General features: G+C 40.3%; 1 protein-coding gene across 1 annotated transcript in view; it reads right to left on the bottom strand.

Annotated features, from left to right (window-relative positions):
- Nucleotides 1–18,836, bottom strand: part of nbas (NBAS subunit of NRZ tethering complex) — a 158,229-nt gene that overhangs the window by 105,049 nt on the left and 34,344 nt on the right. The window contains exons 19-26 of the mRNA XM_053336782.1: nucleotides 18,119–18,197; nucleotides 15,715–15,819; nucleotides 15,301–15,437; nucleotides 12,275–12,361; nucleotides 10,545–10,698; nucleotides 6,540–6,725; nucleotides 2,450–2,623; nucleotides 1,960–2,093 (exon numbers count right to left, since the gene is read on the bottom strand). Coding sequence (XP_053192757.1) covers nucleotides 1,960–2,093; nucleotides 2,450–2,623; nucleotides 6,540–6,725; nucleotides 10,545–10,698; nucleotides 12,275–12,361; nucleotides 15,301–15,437; nucleotides 15,715–15,819; nucleotides 18,119–18,197 — 1,056 coding nt within the window. The remainder of the gene's footprint in view (nucleotides 1–1,959; nucleotides 2,094–2,449; nucleotides 2,624–6,539; nucleotides 6,726–10,544; nucleotides 10,699–12,274; nucleotides 12,362–15,300; nucleotides 15,438–15,714; nucleotides 15,820–18,118; nucleotides 18,198–18,836) is intronic.

Genomic DNA, 18,836 nt, shown 5'->3' with positions numbered 1-18,836 from the left:
CATGATGTTTTATGCTTGGTCCTGATTTGCTGAAGTCCGTTTTACACTGCTATATTACAGCTAATAGAACCCTGATTAGAAAATTGCGCAATCCTGTATTACCACAGATAATATCTGATCAATAAAAATCATTCCACTTTGATTTGCCAAAGACTAAAGTGATTTCATAGGACAGTGTCAGAGCTTGAGCGTAATGTTTAAGTCAGCTGCATCAAGTTTAAACTTTCAGAGCTCTACAATGTGCAGCTGTCACCAGAAATACGGGAGGCATTGAGAGTCCACCGAGCACCCAGGAATGATATAAATATTATCAATTAGTATTTTGTGCGCACGATATACCAATTTCGTGGCCACAAATAACTATTTTGTGTGCACATATTAGTATTTTGTGCACACGTTATAGCTATATTGTGGCCATAATTATTATTTTTTTTTTTGACCATGTCACCAGAGGAGCTCTGTAGTAAGGAGAGATACTGTAGAGGGAAAGAAAAAAGGTGGGAATGGTGGGACCAATGTATTCTTATGTTTGTATGTTTGAACTTAAGATCATGGTTCACATGATTTAAATCAATCTTAGAGTTGTATTTTCATGGAGGCGTAACAACCAGCACAAACAGCTGTGTGATAGTTTTGTGCCCAGTGGAGAGCACACCTTGCACAGGTGGTAAGAGAGGCACGTAATCAAATTAAAATGAAGCAGCAAAAAGACAGTTGTTGTATGTTGGTTGAAATTTGGTCTAGATGAAAACAGACATGTCAGAACTTTGTCGGTTTCTGGTGCAATATCTATCTGCTGCTGCTTTGGTGATTTTATCCACAAGATCAAACTAAATACTTGCAGCAAACATGCTGCAACAACAGATTCATGCTTGAAACCCTCTCCAACCAAAATCTGCACAGAAAATAACATTCAATGTGGTTAAAGCAGGAAAGTCAGTAAACTGGTCTGCACTAATCTATGAATGAATGTTTGTGATTTTTAAAGTATCTATCCATAGCTGCTTTATACTGAATGCTTCTTCTTCAGGTAATTAAATCCCTGCAGTATCTGAGGGCAGCAGGACTAATATGCTGATAGACCTGCAGTCCTGAAGTGCCCTAGAATGTAGTGCCGCTATGCACGGCTGTTCAGTGTTTACCTTGATTAAGCCACCTGATGACAACAGACTGCTGCAGTATAACCACATACCCCCCAACACAAAAACAGACTGGCAGTTATAACTCAATATGTTCAGTTTTTTTTATGAAGGAGGCATCAGTTTAATAGGACTGATCACAGCCTCTTTTCCAACTTTTTTTTTTAGCTAAAGTAGAGTTACATTTTATTCTCAAAACACATTCTGATGCAAACACATTAATTTCTAAACTGTGTGACAATTTGCAAGGTGAGGTATATTACAATTATTGCTGAAACAACATTGCTCTGATATAATCATACACACAGCTTCATCAAATTGTTATAATAGTAACTGACCCTGATGAAATTTGATTCAATCTGCAGCCATCTGTCTTTGGCTGCAGATCTGTGGTGATGTGTGTTCATGACGTGACACTCTGAACCATCCAGACATTTCCTGAAGAAAAGTTTTCTGTTTGCTGAGCTGTTGTTTCTGTATTTAACTGTGATTGGCATAACTGTTTCTGAGCTATGAAAACAGTGATGACTGGTTGAGAGACTATTTAATAATCACCACATCACAGATCTCTATTCACTTTCACCCAGCCCTTTGCACATTGTGCTGCTCCTCATACATGAACCAAAAACAGTGAGCACACATGGAGACAACTATACTGTCCATGAAGTTAAGACCTACCACCTTGCACTTGTGCAGTTAGAATAGGGCCCTTAGTGATGTCATTTGTTATTTAATGTGTTTTAATTTTTTTTATTAAATCAAAGAAATATCAAGCGTGGGCATTTCAAAGTGTGTATGTGCATGAGTATGTGTGTCTGACCCGTAGCCCCTCTGCGGCAGACACTCCAGGATGTCATAACAGAGGCTGAGTTGGTCATCTCTTTCACAGCTGTAAATGCACTCCAGAGCAACAACCATCAGCTGATCTGGGTCCCCTATGATCTTCTGCTGGCACTGTAGGGGAGACACAGAGGAGGGGAGGTCAGTACGTGTGTATCAAGACATGATTGACTGACCCTGCAGCCTGCACTATGAGTATTTTCTTCTCCTTGAGTGTTTGTGTGTGTGTGTGTGCATGTTTCCTAATAGCCAAGAGACCTGTCCTTGGCTATGCCCTTATGGGGTCATAAATATAACATTTACAGCACAGGGCTACGACACTGGCCCTGACAGAGCACAAACAGCCAAACAGGAAGATTGTGTGTGCACTTTCATTTTGCTGTCCCGGCGTCTATGGGTAGCCATCCACGTGTAACGGCCCCCACCCCCACCCCCATCCTACACGTATTATGGTGTGTTCTGATACTTACGTCAGGTTTGGAATGCTGGAAGATGATGAGGGGCAGGCTGAGGTCTCGCTGTGCCAGGCTGACCAGGTACTCTCTGAGCAGAGCTTTAGCAGCACCCTCTTTCTGTCCCTCGCAGCGGTGCAGAAACGGCACCATCCACTGGAAGGCATCTTTAACATAGCGCTCTGTGCTGGACTGGTGGTAGAAAGACATTTGCTTACAAACAAGAAATGAAGAGGCAGCTTATAAGTGTATTAAAATTGATATGAACGGGTGCACTTTGATGGATTTGTTCCTAGGTTGTTGTGCCTTCAAGTTGTGATTGTGAGTGAATGCAGTATCTGTTTGGTGCAAGTATGATACTAATTGATTTTTTTCTTATCTAATGACTGTTGATTTAAGGATATGAAGGAAATTTCAATACATAAATCCATTTGGAAATGATACATGTTTAGACCTGTGTATTTAAGTTCAATTTTATATAATTGCTCATAAATCAAAACTGGCTGAAGAGTTTCTAACCTAACTTGGTGCATGTGTTCAGAGGCTAAATCCATACTTCGCTCCACAGTCTTGGGATAATCTGCCACTAGGGGGCGGCACATATAAAAAAAAGTTCCTATTTTGTAATCAGCTTCATGGGCTTGTATGAAATTCAATTAACACAATAGGGTAATGACTCAGTCAATACATATGATTTGGTAATTACAGAATAAAGTGGGTGGGGCCTTTTACAACAAATATTTCACATAATAAATTTCAAAAAAATCAAAATAAATCATCTGTTTGTCCTACAGAGCAGAGCACATCCACCGAATTGTGACAAAAGCTTGCCTCACTGCAACCAACCATCCACTGAGAAGTCAATCAGTCTGCATTCCATTTGCTACTAAATTCTCTTGGAAGCCCTTTGGATACCGGATGTCACATATTAAAAATGGCATTCAGATCTGTCAACCAGTGAGTTTGCAGTGACATACAGTGTTTTACTGTGATTTATGCGGTAGGTATTTTATCCAATTTTTTAACACATTTCACCAACATATTTGACAATACACCTGAAAAAGCAGGTTGAAGTGATATTTTTTCAGAATTGCATCCCCAACCATTAAACTGTTGAGAATTATTGTCCCTCTGTGCCTCCTGCTAGTGAGGTAGGTTTGGCTTCCTGGCTAGGGAGCCAGTGGGCCGGGGTTAGAGAGGGCATCAGGAAAACATTTCTTTGTTAATAACAATCATGTGCTTAGTCTTTCTGCCATTTAACTGTAATTTCGGGGAATATTTGAACTTCAGCAGCATGAAGTCCCTTAGACTTTTGTTGTATTCTTTGAGGTTGTGAAAACGAGAGGCAACGTGTTTACCTTCTTCACTTTAATGTGCAGTCTTATGCAACAGTTTGGGCACCATGCGTCAAATAACATACATGGTGATATTCATTGAAAATGTGTTAACACAGCCCATCTATATGTGAAAAACACTATTTTCTGCAAACATTAATGCTTACTTACTTTTGATGTCATGAATTAAAAAATTTAAAAAAAATAAAACATTGTGGCATGTGCAAAAGTTTGGACACCCAAAGAGTTCTTAAGTCTCAGATTCTTAATCAGCTTGTTAGGCCTGACTCTTCCAACCTTGTGCAAACACTCACCACCCATGGGTTCCTCTAAGCAGCTGTGTAAGACGAAGAAGTTATTGATGCCCACAATGCAGGGGAAGGATACAAAAACAGAGCAAAGAGTTGTCAGCTTGCAGTTTCCACAGTGTGAAATGTAATTAAGAGATGGCAGTGAAGGGCAACTGTGGAGGTCAAGATAAGATGCAGAAGACCAAGAAAACTCTTGGTGAAAACTGCTCATATGCTGGTCAGAAAGGCAAATCAAAACCCCCATCTGATTGCAAAAAACCTGCAGGAAGATTTAGCAGATCAAGAGTGGTGGTATGACTGCTGGCTATAAAGCAAATTGCCTTGGGGATAATAAAAACAACTTGAACCTTGAACCTGTAACTGTTGAGCATAGGGGTGGATCAATCATACTTTGGGGCAGTGTTGCAGCCAGTGGCACCAGAAACATTGCAAGGGTGGAGTGAAGAATGGTAAATACATCCCACCATCTAAAAAAGCTGAGGATGGTTTCTACAACAGGATAATGATCTTAAACATACTTCAACCATTCCACAATGGACTACCTGAAGGTTTTGGAATGGCCCCCCACAGTCCCCTGACTTAAATATAATTGAAAATCTGTGGGTACATCTTAAAAGAGCTGTGCATGCAAGATGGCCCAAGAATATTGCAGAGCTAGAAGCCATTTGGAAGGCTTCTTTTGCAAAGAATAGGAGAAAATCCCAAATACAAGAGTTGAAAGACTCTTAGCTGGGTAAAAAAAAGTGTTTGCAAGCTGTGATATCTGCTAGAGGGGGTGTTACTAAATACTGACTATGTAGGGAGCCCAAACTTTTTCACATGTTGTTTTATTTTTTTGATTTTTTGATTTTTTTTGTTCAGTTAATGGTATAAAAAATATCGATGCATTAATGTTTGTTGAAAATAGTGTGTTGTTCTCCATAACCTAGAGGCTGTGTTTACATCTTTTCAATTTAAAAAAACCCACCAAAATATGTCATTTGTCAAGGATTGCCCAAAAATGTGCATACAGCTGTAACAATGCAAATTACTTTAAACTGCATTTACACAGGGCCTTATACCCACCCTGTCACAGCTCTGACTCAGGATATACAGATAAGAGAGCATCCACACACACACACACACACACACACACACACACACACACACACACACACACACAGAAACACAGAAACACACACATTTTATTTTGCTGTACTGTGTCTCTGATAAAGAAAGACATCAGACACAGGCAAAGAGGGACATTTAATCTAGGCGAGTTTGGTAAACATTCACAGACGTACACACTCACACATACTCACAGTGCCCAAAGGGAGTACCAGTCAAACAGCATGTGTTAGTGCAGTCAACAACATTTGCTGGCTGTCTGCCTGTATGGCAGATCTTACTGGCAGTGATCCTCACAGGCTAAAGCCGGCAGTTATTAGCTACAATTTAGAGGACAGCTCGTATTATGTACTCCAAGGGGACTTGAAACTGTAGTACCTGCTATGAACTGTCTTTCACAGCTCTCCCGCTGCTGTTACATATAAAGTTTGGATTGTCAAATGTCAGAGAAATCAAATCAAATGAAATTTATTGTGAAACTGCTATTCAGTGCAATTTTTCTATTTGCTTTGCCGACTATTGAAGGTGCAATTTGCATTAATTATGTTCTTGTAAGCAACGATAAAGAATTAAGGTAAACCCACTATGGAACTTAAAATGACAAACAAGATTTCTTTTTACTGGCAACAAACACCCCACACACTGTGAACTACACAAAGCAGCTTGCTGAGAAATGTACATTTAACACAGTGGAGTGTTGTTAATGTGATATTCTGTCAGCAGAGACTAAAACAAAAAGCTTTGTTTGTCTCCAAAAAGCATTTGATCAAAACTATGAGGATACTTAAAAAAATGTTTCAATGTAAAGATGAAAAACTATTATAATATAATAATGATAATGACACATCTCCATGATGTTTTAATGGTGCACAGATGGAGAGTTTCATTAACAAAATGATCTTTCATACCTAAACCATTTTTGGATAAGAAAATGGTACATCAGCAAATGTCTGGTGGTTAATTTTTATGGTATAAGTGAAAAGACATATAGGAAACTTTAAGTCTGTCCTCTTTCGGCAGAGGGTAAGGCTTATATCAGATATTGATATTTGTACAGTATGCATCTAGTATTATGACTGGATTGGCATTTTTTATACATTACTTTCACAAAGAGGTGACAATGTATGTTTCAAGACTACAAATTTAGGTATTTGAAGCAGCAGGGGTTCCCTTGGAACAAAGCGAGTATAGTAGCGGTTTACTTTAGTTCAAATGATGGTACTAAACAGACTCCAAGGTGGCATTTTCCCCTTAGACAACCTTAGTTCTGTCAGTTGGATATTTGAGTTTTATAATTCCAAATGATACAATGGAGAAAAAAATCTTCCAGTGAAAATGTGAAAATTTGCCACTTACATTTTTCATGAGCAGGTGGAGCTTGTCAATGTCGCTGAGCTGCTGCAAATCTTTAAGTGTCAGACTCAATTCACACGATGTCTCATACACGAGTGTTTCCATGGTGACCAAGTCATCACACAAGACCTCTAGCCCTGGGATCTCTCGCTCCTTCCCAAGACGCACCAGTGACAGGGCACAGTCCACCTGATGGACACAAAGAAATGGAGATGAGAGAGGAGACAAAACAACATAAGAAAAATGCTGAGTTTCAAACAGTCAGTGTGAAATATCAACATCATTTTACTTTTCTTGAAATCTTCGGAAGACCTTTTTTTTTAAAAGACTAGTCTACTGGTCATTCAATTTGGTTAGTATGACAGCATACTATCTCTTTACTACTACTACTAACTCTTTAGTGTGCACTATCTGGTCTCAGGACTAAGGGCAAACTATGCGTGACACCTCCCCCAGACCACAGTCCAACCCAAACAGCCAAACCTTGGTAAGATGAAAAGAGGTGGTTTCGGTCCGGGTTAAACTGTTCATTTCAGTTCATTTCTAGGGTTAAAATATTGTTTGGATGGTTCAGCCTTTCAGATCAATTACAGGAAGTTCGATGAGGCTATCATTAGAACCACAAAAAAGAAAACTGAGCCGTGGTTGTACATCAAGCCCCCAGGAAGAGCACCAGGCTTTGAACTTTATACTGTCAGGGTCGGCAGCCTTGTCTTTGTAGAGTCTCTCTGCTAACCTGGGCAGGGGCCACAGTAAGGCAGGGGGGGTGGATTGATATAGCAGCATATACCAATACCAAGCATGTTGGATAAGAATCAGGACATCCCAGATGAAGTCAGATGTAAGTTAGGTTCAACTGACGGGATCACACCAACCCCAGCTAAACACAGGGGTAACAAGCCTCTCTAATGTCTATGCTGATGTTCAACTCAGATGTCTAAGTTGACCAACACTACATACAGCAAAAAAAAATAACTACAGAAGTCCTATATGATGAGGAAATAATCACATTCAAATTCTGCAAATGCTATCTAACTAAGCAAAGTACAGAGGGTGGACAGTATAACATGGACACTGTATTAGTGTTGTGTGGATTAACTCTGTGGCTGCACTTTGTGGTGCTGTTGTTTTGTTTATCATGTCCATACATTACTCTCCATAATCCAGTTAACCCAGTCGACAGGGGCATAAAGAGGGTGTTTACAGCAGTGCAACATCATTGAAATACTGTTGCCGTGGTCACTGAACTAGGATATGAAAAACAAAACAACAATATCCTGACCAACCCAAGAACAAGTAGCTGTCAGTCATTACTAAAAAATCCAATCATTAGTCTTTGGACAATAAAACGAAGAAGATTTAGGCTTCCTGCCACTCTGATCAATAAAATTCCATCCAAAAGAGCAACCAATCGATATCGGGCCACCTATACACTGGCAGCATGCCTAGCCAATCGATGCTCAGCCACCTGTGGATGTTAGCCAATCAATAGCAGATGCTGCTGGGCCATGTAGTGATGATTGCTTTCTCTCCACCTTTTAGTGAAGGAGAGCCCTTTGGCACAGCAGTTAGCGCAGATTTTTGCTTGCACATGAGCACGTGCACGCACACTCACACACACACGCTGGGTTTGCAACCTTGTCATTCCACCTTATCTCGACGCATTTCTTGCTGAATAAATAATTGTACACCTTCATTTGTAAAACGCACACATGCTCGTGCACAACAAGAGAAAACCCAAATCACCTTGAGTCAGAGCCTGTGCAATTAGATACAACAAGAGAGAGAAGTCTATTGATCTAACTGTGAGTAAAGATCCTCTGTTCTCTCCACCCCTCCCTCCTTCTCTCTTTTCCTGCTCTCCAGAGATAGATTCCCCAGCTAACCACAGACAATTCAGATGTTAAAATCTCACACTTTTTAATTACGACCTCATCTCCCTCCCCACATTGTTCTCCGCGCTGTCACATTGTGTCTCTCTCTCTCTCTCTCTCTCTCTCTCTCTCTATCTCTGTCTCTCTCTGCCTTCTCCCTCCAACCACACCAGCAGATTTCAGTCTTCTTTGTCTCTGCTCCGTGTCCCATCTCGGCCCTTTCTTTTACCAGTACCAAACATCATTTTCACATTTTCTCTTTCAACTCTGCTCAATTTTTCATCCTTAACACCTATAACATTCGCCATGATTGGCCTCTATTTGAACTCCCCAGTCTGTCCCTTTGCCTTCTCTGTATACCCGTCTCTCCTCTCTTTCTGCTTTCCTAAGCCACCCTTTCATTTTGTGCTATTTTGTGGCCAACAGTGTTTCAAACAGCACTTGTTTTTAATATCCTATATTTCTACCCTTTATCCCGTTATAACCAGTGATTTTCTTTCCCACAAGACAACTCTTTCCATGAGATTGCGTTCCCTTTCTACCTCAACATCTTTTTCCATCCCCCTATGCTATATTGTCCTCCACTCTTTGTGCATTTCCAATACACTCTAACTTAACTGGGGATGTTGCCCCAGTATTTATGTCCGTTTTCTTTCTTTTGGTTGCGCTTCCATTCTCAGCTTTTTCAAACCCGTCTCTCTCTCTGAGTCATCCTGTCAATCTTCCCATTCAGCTCCTCGCTTCCTGCCGCTCTGTGACTGGCTCAGAACACCCCAGTTTCCTCTGATGTGGCTCCTTTTAATCAAACCCCATTTTCCTCCATTAAAACGCTCTTCCAAGCATAAACACGGCCAGATGAGGGATGGGAGGATGGTATAAACGAGAGAGAACAAATGAGATGAAAAAGTGAAGAGGGCAGGCAGGAGGAAAAAAGCTTGGCAAATGACAGCAGAGCTGCTCCAATGTCTCTTTCTGTCATGTCTGTGTCTGTGTGTGTGTGTGTGTGCGTGTGTGTGCGTATGTGTGTGTGTGTGTGTGTGAGTGTGTGTCTGTGTGTGTGTGTGTGTATAAAGTGTGAATAAAGGAGAAGTGTGTGAAAAAGCAAGAGACGAGAGAGTTAGGGGCAGTCCCAAGAGGCTCCTGGAGTAATGTGAGAGAGAGCAAAAGAAGATGAGGTCTAATTAAAAAGGAACAAGGGAAAGAATGAAAGAAAGTGCGGGTGTGATTCCTGGAGATTAACAAAGACTTCCTTTTACACACAAACTGTCTCTCTTTCTTTCTCTCTTGAGTGGATGATGAAAGACATGATTTCCCAGTTGTCTTCAAAAATGAGCAATGGACCCCAAAATCTCTTCTCCTCCATCCTCCTTACACCCAGTGAAAGGGATGAAATGGAGAAATGAAGGGGAAAGATATGACTGAATCCTAGTTAGTCCTCTAAAAAAGACGAAAAGAGATTTGACAACCTTGATCCATCACTAAAGAGGGGACAGAGATGCGGTGTGGATAGTGTGGGTGGAGAGAGTGGGCAGCTCCAGCGGTTACATCCCATTACTCCACTAAACAAGTCCTATCAAGTCCTATTTTTCAGTAACAGCAACAGAACGTAGATGACAGAAGCTTTGGTTACTCTTCATTAGAAGTCCATATGGCAAATATGATAATGACTGCCACAGATAGGATCAAAGTGACCTTGACTGATGGAGGTTGGCATCATCTCTCCTGCTGTCTGAATCACAGCCCCCCCCCCCCCCCCCCCCCCCCAATCATCGATAAAAGAAGTGTGCAATGGCAATTATCTTCCTACTTGCCAGATGTCTATACATTTTTTTCTGCTGCTGTCCTGTTCTAAGTTCCAGTCAAGTAGAAGGTACCTGCAATGGAACCATAACAGGGAGTGGAAAAACAGATACACTCTAATCAGGATTTATTTTACCATTATTGGCTGATTTTGATCACTAAAAAAACAAATTGCATTTCAATAAAGGGTGAAAATTAAGTTGCGGAAGCCAAATCCCTTCCAGACAAAAGCTTATTTGTCGCTATAGCAGTCACGTATGTGCCTCTTTGTTACACAGAGCTCTTGTCGGTTTCCAGCCACGAATGGAAGACGTAACAACAAAAGTGTTCATGCCTGTCTGGAGCAGGAATCGATATCCTGAGCTCTGGTCTGGTACCAGTCGGTCAGCAGCTGGATGGAGGGTGTAGCCGTGCGGAACCTCAGCCGTTCTGAAGTCTCCTCGTACAGGAAACTGTCGTCATCAAACAGGTTCTGGTCCAACACCGCTCTGAGGAAGACATTAGTGCATGTTTGAGGGGTTTGTTTTAATAGTAAGTATTTTATTTATTTACAATTTTTTTGTCTAGGGTGATATTCTATACTTTTCTTCATGTCAACAAATCTCAAATCCCACAGAAAGACCAAAACCATCGATGGATAGATCCTACTCATGAAGGAATTTTCAAATGCTCCTATTTTTACATATATGTGGATGTATAAAATGCTTCTCAGGCAAGCAGACAAGCAGCAGTCAAGGACAGACAGCTGTCTTCTTCCCAGTAAAGCCGACCGGCTTTATGATTGTTGCCATAGAGACAGCACTAAAGTAAACTATTTTATAGGGATGTTGTGACTAGGGGCAAGGTCACCTGGGTACTGCCTGAATAACTGAGAGTGGTTCAACTCTTTTCCTTCAGACTTGATATATCAACAGACATGATTTCACTGTGTCAACACAGGCACTTTGATATGTAGCTGTTGTCTCCTTCATCGATCAAGTTTGTTTGTCTATAGATCTTTTTGTACAAGACATCCATTACTCCTGGAGTTTCTGAAATGAGGAGCTAAATATAACACTACTAACAAGTAGTGTTATAGAATACTTATTATTCCTCTGTGCCATACAGTTTGATTGTTCTCCGGAAACACATTAATGAACAACATCATTGTACTGGGTGACATTACAACATCATGGGCACTGTAGTTTATTTATGGTGCTGTAAATACTCACAACACCACCAAATCCACTGCTGAAAACACTCCCAACAAAAGAATGATTTATTACTGATTGACTGTCATTTGATAAAAGTGACAGTATGCTGTCATGCAGCATGAAAGCAACATATTCTTACATGACTTACATGATAAGTGGGAACCAATGGCCTTGGGGCTGAACGCTATTATTTGGATAGGGAAGTTGAAAGGTACTGAGGGATGTTTGGTCTTTTTATGAGATGTGTTGAGAATAACAAAAAAAATATGGGTGAGAGAAAAGAAGAGAAACAAAAACAGAAGAAAGAAAAATATTGGGAAAGTTAAAAAAAAAAAAAAAAAAAAAGCAAGTGAGGGTGACAAACCATGTCATAGGCACAATCATAGACATTGCTGGCATCACTGCAACTGCAATCACAGTATTGAATTTTCACCCTGTAATTCCAGGCCAAGTGTATCGCAATAGCCCACTGATATTATGACTCTACACCAAAGAGCAATAAAAAGAGCGTGCTAAATAAAATTGTAAATGAGGCTGGCCTCCCTACAAAAGCAAACAAATGGCATAAATTGGCAGCACAGCATGATTTGGTATTAGTTTGTTATGGTCCTGTTTAACATTTGGATAATAAGGATGTCATGTTTTGTTTCACATAATGATGCCAGCACAAGCATCTGGCCTGTATGGAGCGAGAATTTTAACAATTCTAGTTAAAATTCTGTGAAGGTCTTTGTCATCATGGGCATGGAGAGAGTTTACTGTGATGGATCTAAGTTATATTAAAGTATTGTTCCAACTTACAAGTTTGGTTCATTTGTGTCCAATGCCAAAATGTGGCATCTTTAAGTCAAAGGTGATGTAAACTGTTTACCTGCACTCCTCTGTCTCACACCAGTCCATCTCTCTGTGCCTCTGCTCGTCCCAGGGAATCAACACCAACTCATCTCTGTCATCCAGGCTGAGGGAGGACAACAAGAGAGGCAGAAAGAAGACAGAATAATGAAAAAGAGAGAAGCAAAGGCAAAGGGCAAAGCCAGAAAAAAGCTCAGAAGGAAGAGACTGGATTTTCAGCTTTAGGGTAAAACATACACAATTGCATATATCAATCAGAACAATGACTATTCACGATCCAAAAGATAAACCGCAACCCTCTAGTCTCACTCACCACACCCATAATGGCACCTCATAAGTCAGCAAAGACATTTACTGTCTCAAATTGAACATGGTCATAAACTACAGGGAAACTCTGGTGAGAGGAAGCAACATATGCGAAATGGAAACAGTGGGAGCATAATAGGAGGGGGGCGGGGGGGGGGGGGCAAAAGCACAACAATAAACAAGTCAAAGAACTTTTGAAAAGAGTCTGAGTCGTGCCTTGGTTGTAAATAGCAAAGGGCTTTTTATTTCCTAAACGCCATGTTGGTGCTAAGCTTTACTTCTTCCTGGTCTCCTTGAGGGTGACAGGTCTGAGGGAGATAAATAGGGAACACACAAGAAAAGAAACCGAAGTGAAGAATGACTCTGTAACCTCGCATGTCAGTGCAGACGAGACTCAGACACTTTGACATCCAGACACACACTCACGCACACACACAAACAAACACACACAAACACAGACGATTGGATGCACACATACTGAGACACTGGGGTGAAAAGACACCGTTTTATCTCTTGTTCTACGATTAATGCATTTCTTTTTGTTATCTATTTGTCTGTAGACAGAAAAATATGTACAGTGGCTGTAAAACTCAAGGAGATAGCGCAGGCTACAAATCATCTATAGCTTTGGTGCAGTTAAAGGCAGAGTGCATGCATGCTGCGACAGTTTTGAACATCGCCATAATTCTATCCAATCACAAAACACATAGGAAGTGTCCAAGTAGCAGATGTGATTTATGTTAACGCGCAGATGTTTTTTTTTAACCAACACTCCAGCACAAGTTCATGCATTAAGATTGGAATTTTAACACCGGGATGACAAGGATTGAGAGGTCCCAGAGAAATTCAACCTCTATTGCGAACCTCTTTTTTTTTTCTGTCATTCACCACCTTCCTGGTTCTCCTCATTAAAAGAGAGCCAGGTTTGAGGGTGGAGAGTAAATATTGGTGTTAGAGCTCAGATATCGATGGGAGGAATTAATTGTTCTACATCCGCACTCCTAATCTACTTCACATCAGCCTGAGAGAGAGGCAGGGAGGTAGGGAGGTAGGGAGGGAAATGGATATGCAAAACAAACTTGGAGCAGAGTTTATTTTTATTTCAACTGGGCCAACCCTTTAAACCTACAGGCAACAACAAAATATTGCTACTCTGCATTCTTCCACACGGCACAAGCAGTCCCCTTACAAACCAGATCGGTATTACAAGAGAACATTTTCACCTTCCAAAGAAACGAGACTTTAGTATATAGCGAGTGAGCTCAAAAACAGATGGCTTGAGCTGACTCCGTCTGCTGCAGTGCAGGAGTTAGCTCTGTTAGAGCAGCAGTTGGTGCTCACAAGCTGGGGAAAATAGGAAACTGCCCCACAGCAGCAGAGCCATGATGGATGCTCACTGCAGAGCCACAGCCGCCTGACCTCCATACAAACTGAGACATGGCTAATAAAAGGGAGCAGCCATGGAATGGGTGTGTGTGTGTGTGTATGGGCGTGTGTGTGTGTGTGTGTGTGTGTGTGTGTGAGCTGTAAGAATAATTATTTCTGTGTTTTTTAGCTTATGACTGCAGGGAAGTTTGGGTTTATATATGCATTTCTCTAAATACAAATGCATATGGTGTTTTGAACGCATAAAAAATAGTAAAGGGGGAAAAAAGCAACTTGAAAACAGAAAAGCGAGTTAGCTGAAACAAAAAGGCCCAACGGATGGCTGGATGCACTCCCATATCCTATCCCCAACTCCCCCCCATCCTGCGTTACTCCAATCCTAAAGCAGTTATGTGCTGTGCAATGAAAACTAGAATGGCGTACAATTGCAATTATTGCAGCTGGTATTGTATCATTTTTAACATGTCCAAATTTTTGTTTGTATGTAAATTTGGAAGTAGAAATTACGTCTCTGTCCTTGTTCTTCTGCTGTGTTTGGCACTGTCAGCCCTTGAGGTGTGACTGTGTGTGTGTAACATCAGAACGCCCAGATGACAGGTTTGTGCGTGCTAACAGAGCACGACAGAAAGATTCCTGCTGTGTGAAGGTGAGAAGAAACAAGAAGTCAGAAAGACCTCTGAGTGTGTGCTCTGAGAGAGGTGTGATTCCAGTTTTAGGTGATTTTAATTTGAAATGTAGTGAGAAGTGCAACTATAAATGTGGATTGTTCAGACATGAGAGAAGCTGCATGTCCCCTCTGATAATACGTGTATTTTTACACTGTTGCCATGTTCACAAGTTCAAATGAAATGTTGGAGAAAGGAATCCTAACTAAAACTAGAAAATATAAAATGACAGGCAACAAGTTTTGGGCCATTCTAGATGTCCCTATTTAAACTTCAGGTGTTTTATATACAACATAAACATCTGACATTGTAATGGATTTTTTTGCTCCTATTGAAGACAACACAGACAATGAGAATAAAATGGTTCATGTGTATTTGTAATTCAAAAAACATAAATCCTCACATTCCAGTCAATGTATGTAAAAACACCCAGGGTGCAATTTAAATAACATTTTCTTCCCCTGTTCATCTATTTACTTCCACAGGATAACTGAATAAGTAAATCTCATTGACACAGCATCCTCAATGATATAAGATAGAGTTTACGCTTCCTTTGAGTCTTCAGTGAGTAGACTCCAATACCATGCACATGTTTTATGCTGGGCTTCAACCTAGCTGCTCATTTCTAACTAAAGTGCACTTTCAACATTTTGTTTCATTGTTTGTTATGTATTTATGTGCGTCTCACCAGGCCTCAGGCAGCAAGATGGTGTACTCGTGTGGAGAGGTGGTTTCTGGGAAGTTGTAAAGGATAGCTAGCCGATGCTGGAGAAGTTCTGCTCCGTGATACGTGAACAGAATGTCCAGAGCCTGCACGTTACTCTCCTGCAGGCAAACACATAAATATTGCAATCTTAACTTTCTTAACTTTAGCTAATTTTTAACTGTAAGAGGAGAAAAGGAGAGATAAATTGCACATTATGTGATTAAATCGCTGAAAGAAATGGAAGAAAATTTATGGAAATGTATTTTAGTACATTCTAATACACTATACTGGAAAATAAATAGATTAAAAAGTCAAATAAAATATATCAAGAGTACTAAATGATTAAGTTAAATGATTATGGAGAGACTGTAAGAGAAAATGAGAGAGTGATTTTACCCTAGCGTAGTTTCTTGCTGACAAAACAATGTTTTGACTGCGGAACTTCTTGAAGAACTCTGCGTCATATTTCTCCTCCGCTGCATGAGGACCGCCGAGTATCTCCTGGAGAGCACAAGTAAGACAGAGAGAGAGAGAGCAGACAGAGTACAACTGTAGTTCATAAAAGGAAATTTGTAAAGCACAGGGTTATCTTTACACAGAAAATGGTGTGAGTGGGTAGAAAGTCAAACTAAAGATGAGAGGAAAAGAGCAAGTAGAAGATGTGACTGCAAATGAATGCACTGAGGCAAAGTCAACAGAGACGCTATTTAACTTTCTAGCATACAGCTGTCTTGTCCTTTTAGTTGGAGTCATTTGAGGAAGATACGTGTGCGTGTGGTAGGGGTGTGCACATGCATATGTCAGGAGGGAATATTTGTTGTCCTGGCCTTTGGCACAGATGGATTTATTTGTGTCTGTGTATAAAATCCTCTGTAGCATCCCTTTTGCCAGGGTGTGTGTGTGTGTGTGTGTGTGTGTGTGTGTGTGTGTGTGTCTGATGGATAGCCTCTGAATGGGCCATATGCAGACAGAGCCAGCCCAAGTTGGGATGATAAAACCCTTAATATCATATTCATAGACAGCCAGGGAAAAATGGATTGGGGCAAAAGGAATCTGACAAGTGCTGCAGTTACCATGACAATGTCCGAATAAAGAGACACGTCATTCTGTCTGAGTTGAATATCTGGCAGGCTAAAATCTCATCTTTCCTCTCCTGCGTGTGAGAAAGTGTGGCTCTGTTCATTTGTCATCTATTGACAAAGAAAAAGGTGTGTGTGTTAACACTATTCGTCATAAATCTGAAATCCAGAGTTAAGTAGTTGCCGGTGTCAGAGGAACATTTTATGCATGTATCCATCTTTGCAGCACTGATTCTTCTACACTGTGGAGCTATTATTAATATTGTATTATAAAACCCTACTTCCATATGTTCAAACAAGGTTCATTTGTCTCTCAGCTAGGTTGATTCCTTTATTTACATACTTAAAATGCGTCTCACACAAGTATGTTTAACAGCTTTTTCAATATTTTTAAGGGGATTAGTCGGGTTAAGAGAGAGTGTCAATAGTGGACGGATGAGAAAAGCCTCTGTGCTTTAGGGGGATTGAATATGAAAGGAGAAAGTATGGTTTGCAAATGGGAAGCTAAGGAATGGAGACTGTTAATCAAAAACAAAAACATGAGATGTGACTTGTGTCCTATCTGCAATGGCGAACCAGCGCTTAAGTGACCCTCAAATTTAATATAATTTTAACAGTAGTTAAAAGTACTACAGCCTCAAAGAAAACAGCCTAAATCTCCTGAGCTCAGTTTTCATAATGAGACATTAGTCTGGAAAACATTCATGCAGACTCCACTGAGCCTAAAGGCCCCAAGTTGGACCAATTGGCACAGAGAAGCAGTTTCAACAATGCTGACAACAGGAAGCACTATATTTTTAAATTGCAATGAGCATCCTGTATGGTGCATGTCTCTGACTGGTTACAGATAATGCAAATAACTTTTGATGGTGATGCCTAACTTGCTTTGTTAGACCAGGTTAAGTGGAATGAAATTCTGTGGGTTGATAAAAAGTAACCACCTTCTCTGGATTAACATCTATGGTCAACACAGGACGCGCTTCAGTCACATTTTCTGACTGCCCGTCTCATATGTGTGTGATGCAATGGATACGCTTCTGTTTCAATAGAGTTTAACTTTATGAACTTAACCATGATCCAAAATCTGTATTTAGGCATCAGGTCTCTTCCATTTTACACATGTAACACATGTATAGTGCAAATGTATAGTGATTGTGTAGTTGTGACAGTGGTTAAAAGGCTTGAGGCTGCTGCTGCACTGTTCACTTCAAATATGACAATATGCTGACAGTGAAGACTGTAGGCTACAATCATTTCTCAAATACCAGATTAAATTTGTTGATTAATGGATTAGCCATTCAACAGACAATTAATGGATGATTTTGATAGTCAGTTGCTTGTTTGAGTAAGTTAAGCAAAAAACAAAAAAAGAGAGTTATTCTGCCCTTTGTTAGTGCAGTATTTGTTATTGTGTTATAGTGGGGATGACTACAGTGACAGCTGAAACTGATGTTGCCACTTTACACTCTGTTTGTTCCATATTTTGGCTGTGGGAAAATGTGACAAGCATTTTTCACTATTTGCTGACCTTTTATAGACTAACAATTAATAATTTAATTTGGAAACTAATCATTAGTTTCAACACAAATTACACCTATTGAATTAAAATGGCAAATTATCATATTTCTGTATGACTTCAAGTGATTTAAGAACCATGATTTCGAAGGATTGATTCAAAGTACTATGATTAAGCACTAATGATGGTAGGTGATTGTCATTACCTCGTATGTTGCCAGCCGGTCCAGGTAGGAGAGTAGTTTCAGTCGACTCCGACACAACTCCTTCTGCTCCAGAGTCAGCCTAAGCATCCACATACACACACATATAAAACATTAATGAACAGCATGCAAGCCAAATCACAACACATTACAATTGACATAAAACCTCCAATCTAAAACGTGACCTCGACAAGTCAAATTACAAGATCTGAATAGTCTTCTTATTTAACAACAGTCAAACCAAACTCCATTCCAAGTCTACACGCTGCACTAATACACACTCAAGCTTTAAATTAACTGTAAATTGACCCTATACAGTGTGCCCACAGGGAACTATATAACAATGCTTGGGGCTGGTGAATACAATACCACACAGTGCCCTCTAGACCTAATCATTTTCTAAGGGGAACAAATCAACTCCTTATGACCACAAGAACCCTTCAGATGTTATGTATGGGATGTCAATGAGCTGACTGACTGCCCTGTGAGAATCAAATCCATTTTCAATGCCATTTAATCATGACCATAAATTAAACTGGATGACCACAAACACCAAGGCACTAAGCTATATAAGATCAACCAACAATTCAATTACTCAAGGAATGCCCAACGGAGAGGAACCACAAGACTGCAAACTACTGCTAGTGGTCCGGTACGTCTCCTTGAGTTCACACAAACTCATATGTTAAACTGAACCTTTTTTTCACTAGATACTTAAAGA

The sequence above is a fragment of the Scomber japonicus genome, chromosome 17 (assembly GCF_027409825.1).
Source record: "Scomber japonicus isolate fScoJap1 chromosome 17, fScoJap1.pri, whole genome shotgun sequence".
NCBI classification, from domain to species: domain Eukaryota; kingdom Metazoa; phylum Chordata; class Actinopteri; order Scombriformes; family Scombridae; genus Scomber; species Scomber japonicus.
Note: the sequence above shows the minus strand (reverse complement) of the source record. Positions and strands in the feature narration are given on the sequence as shown.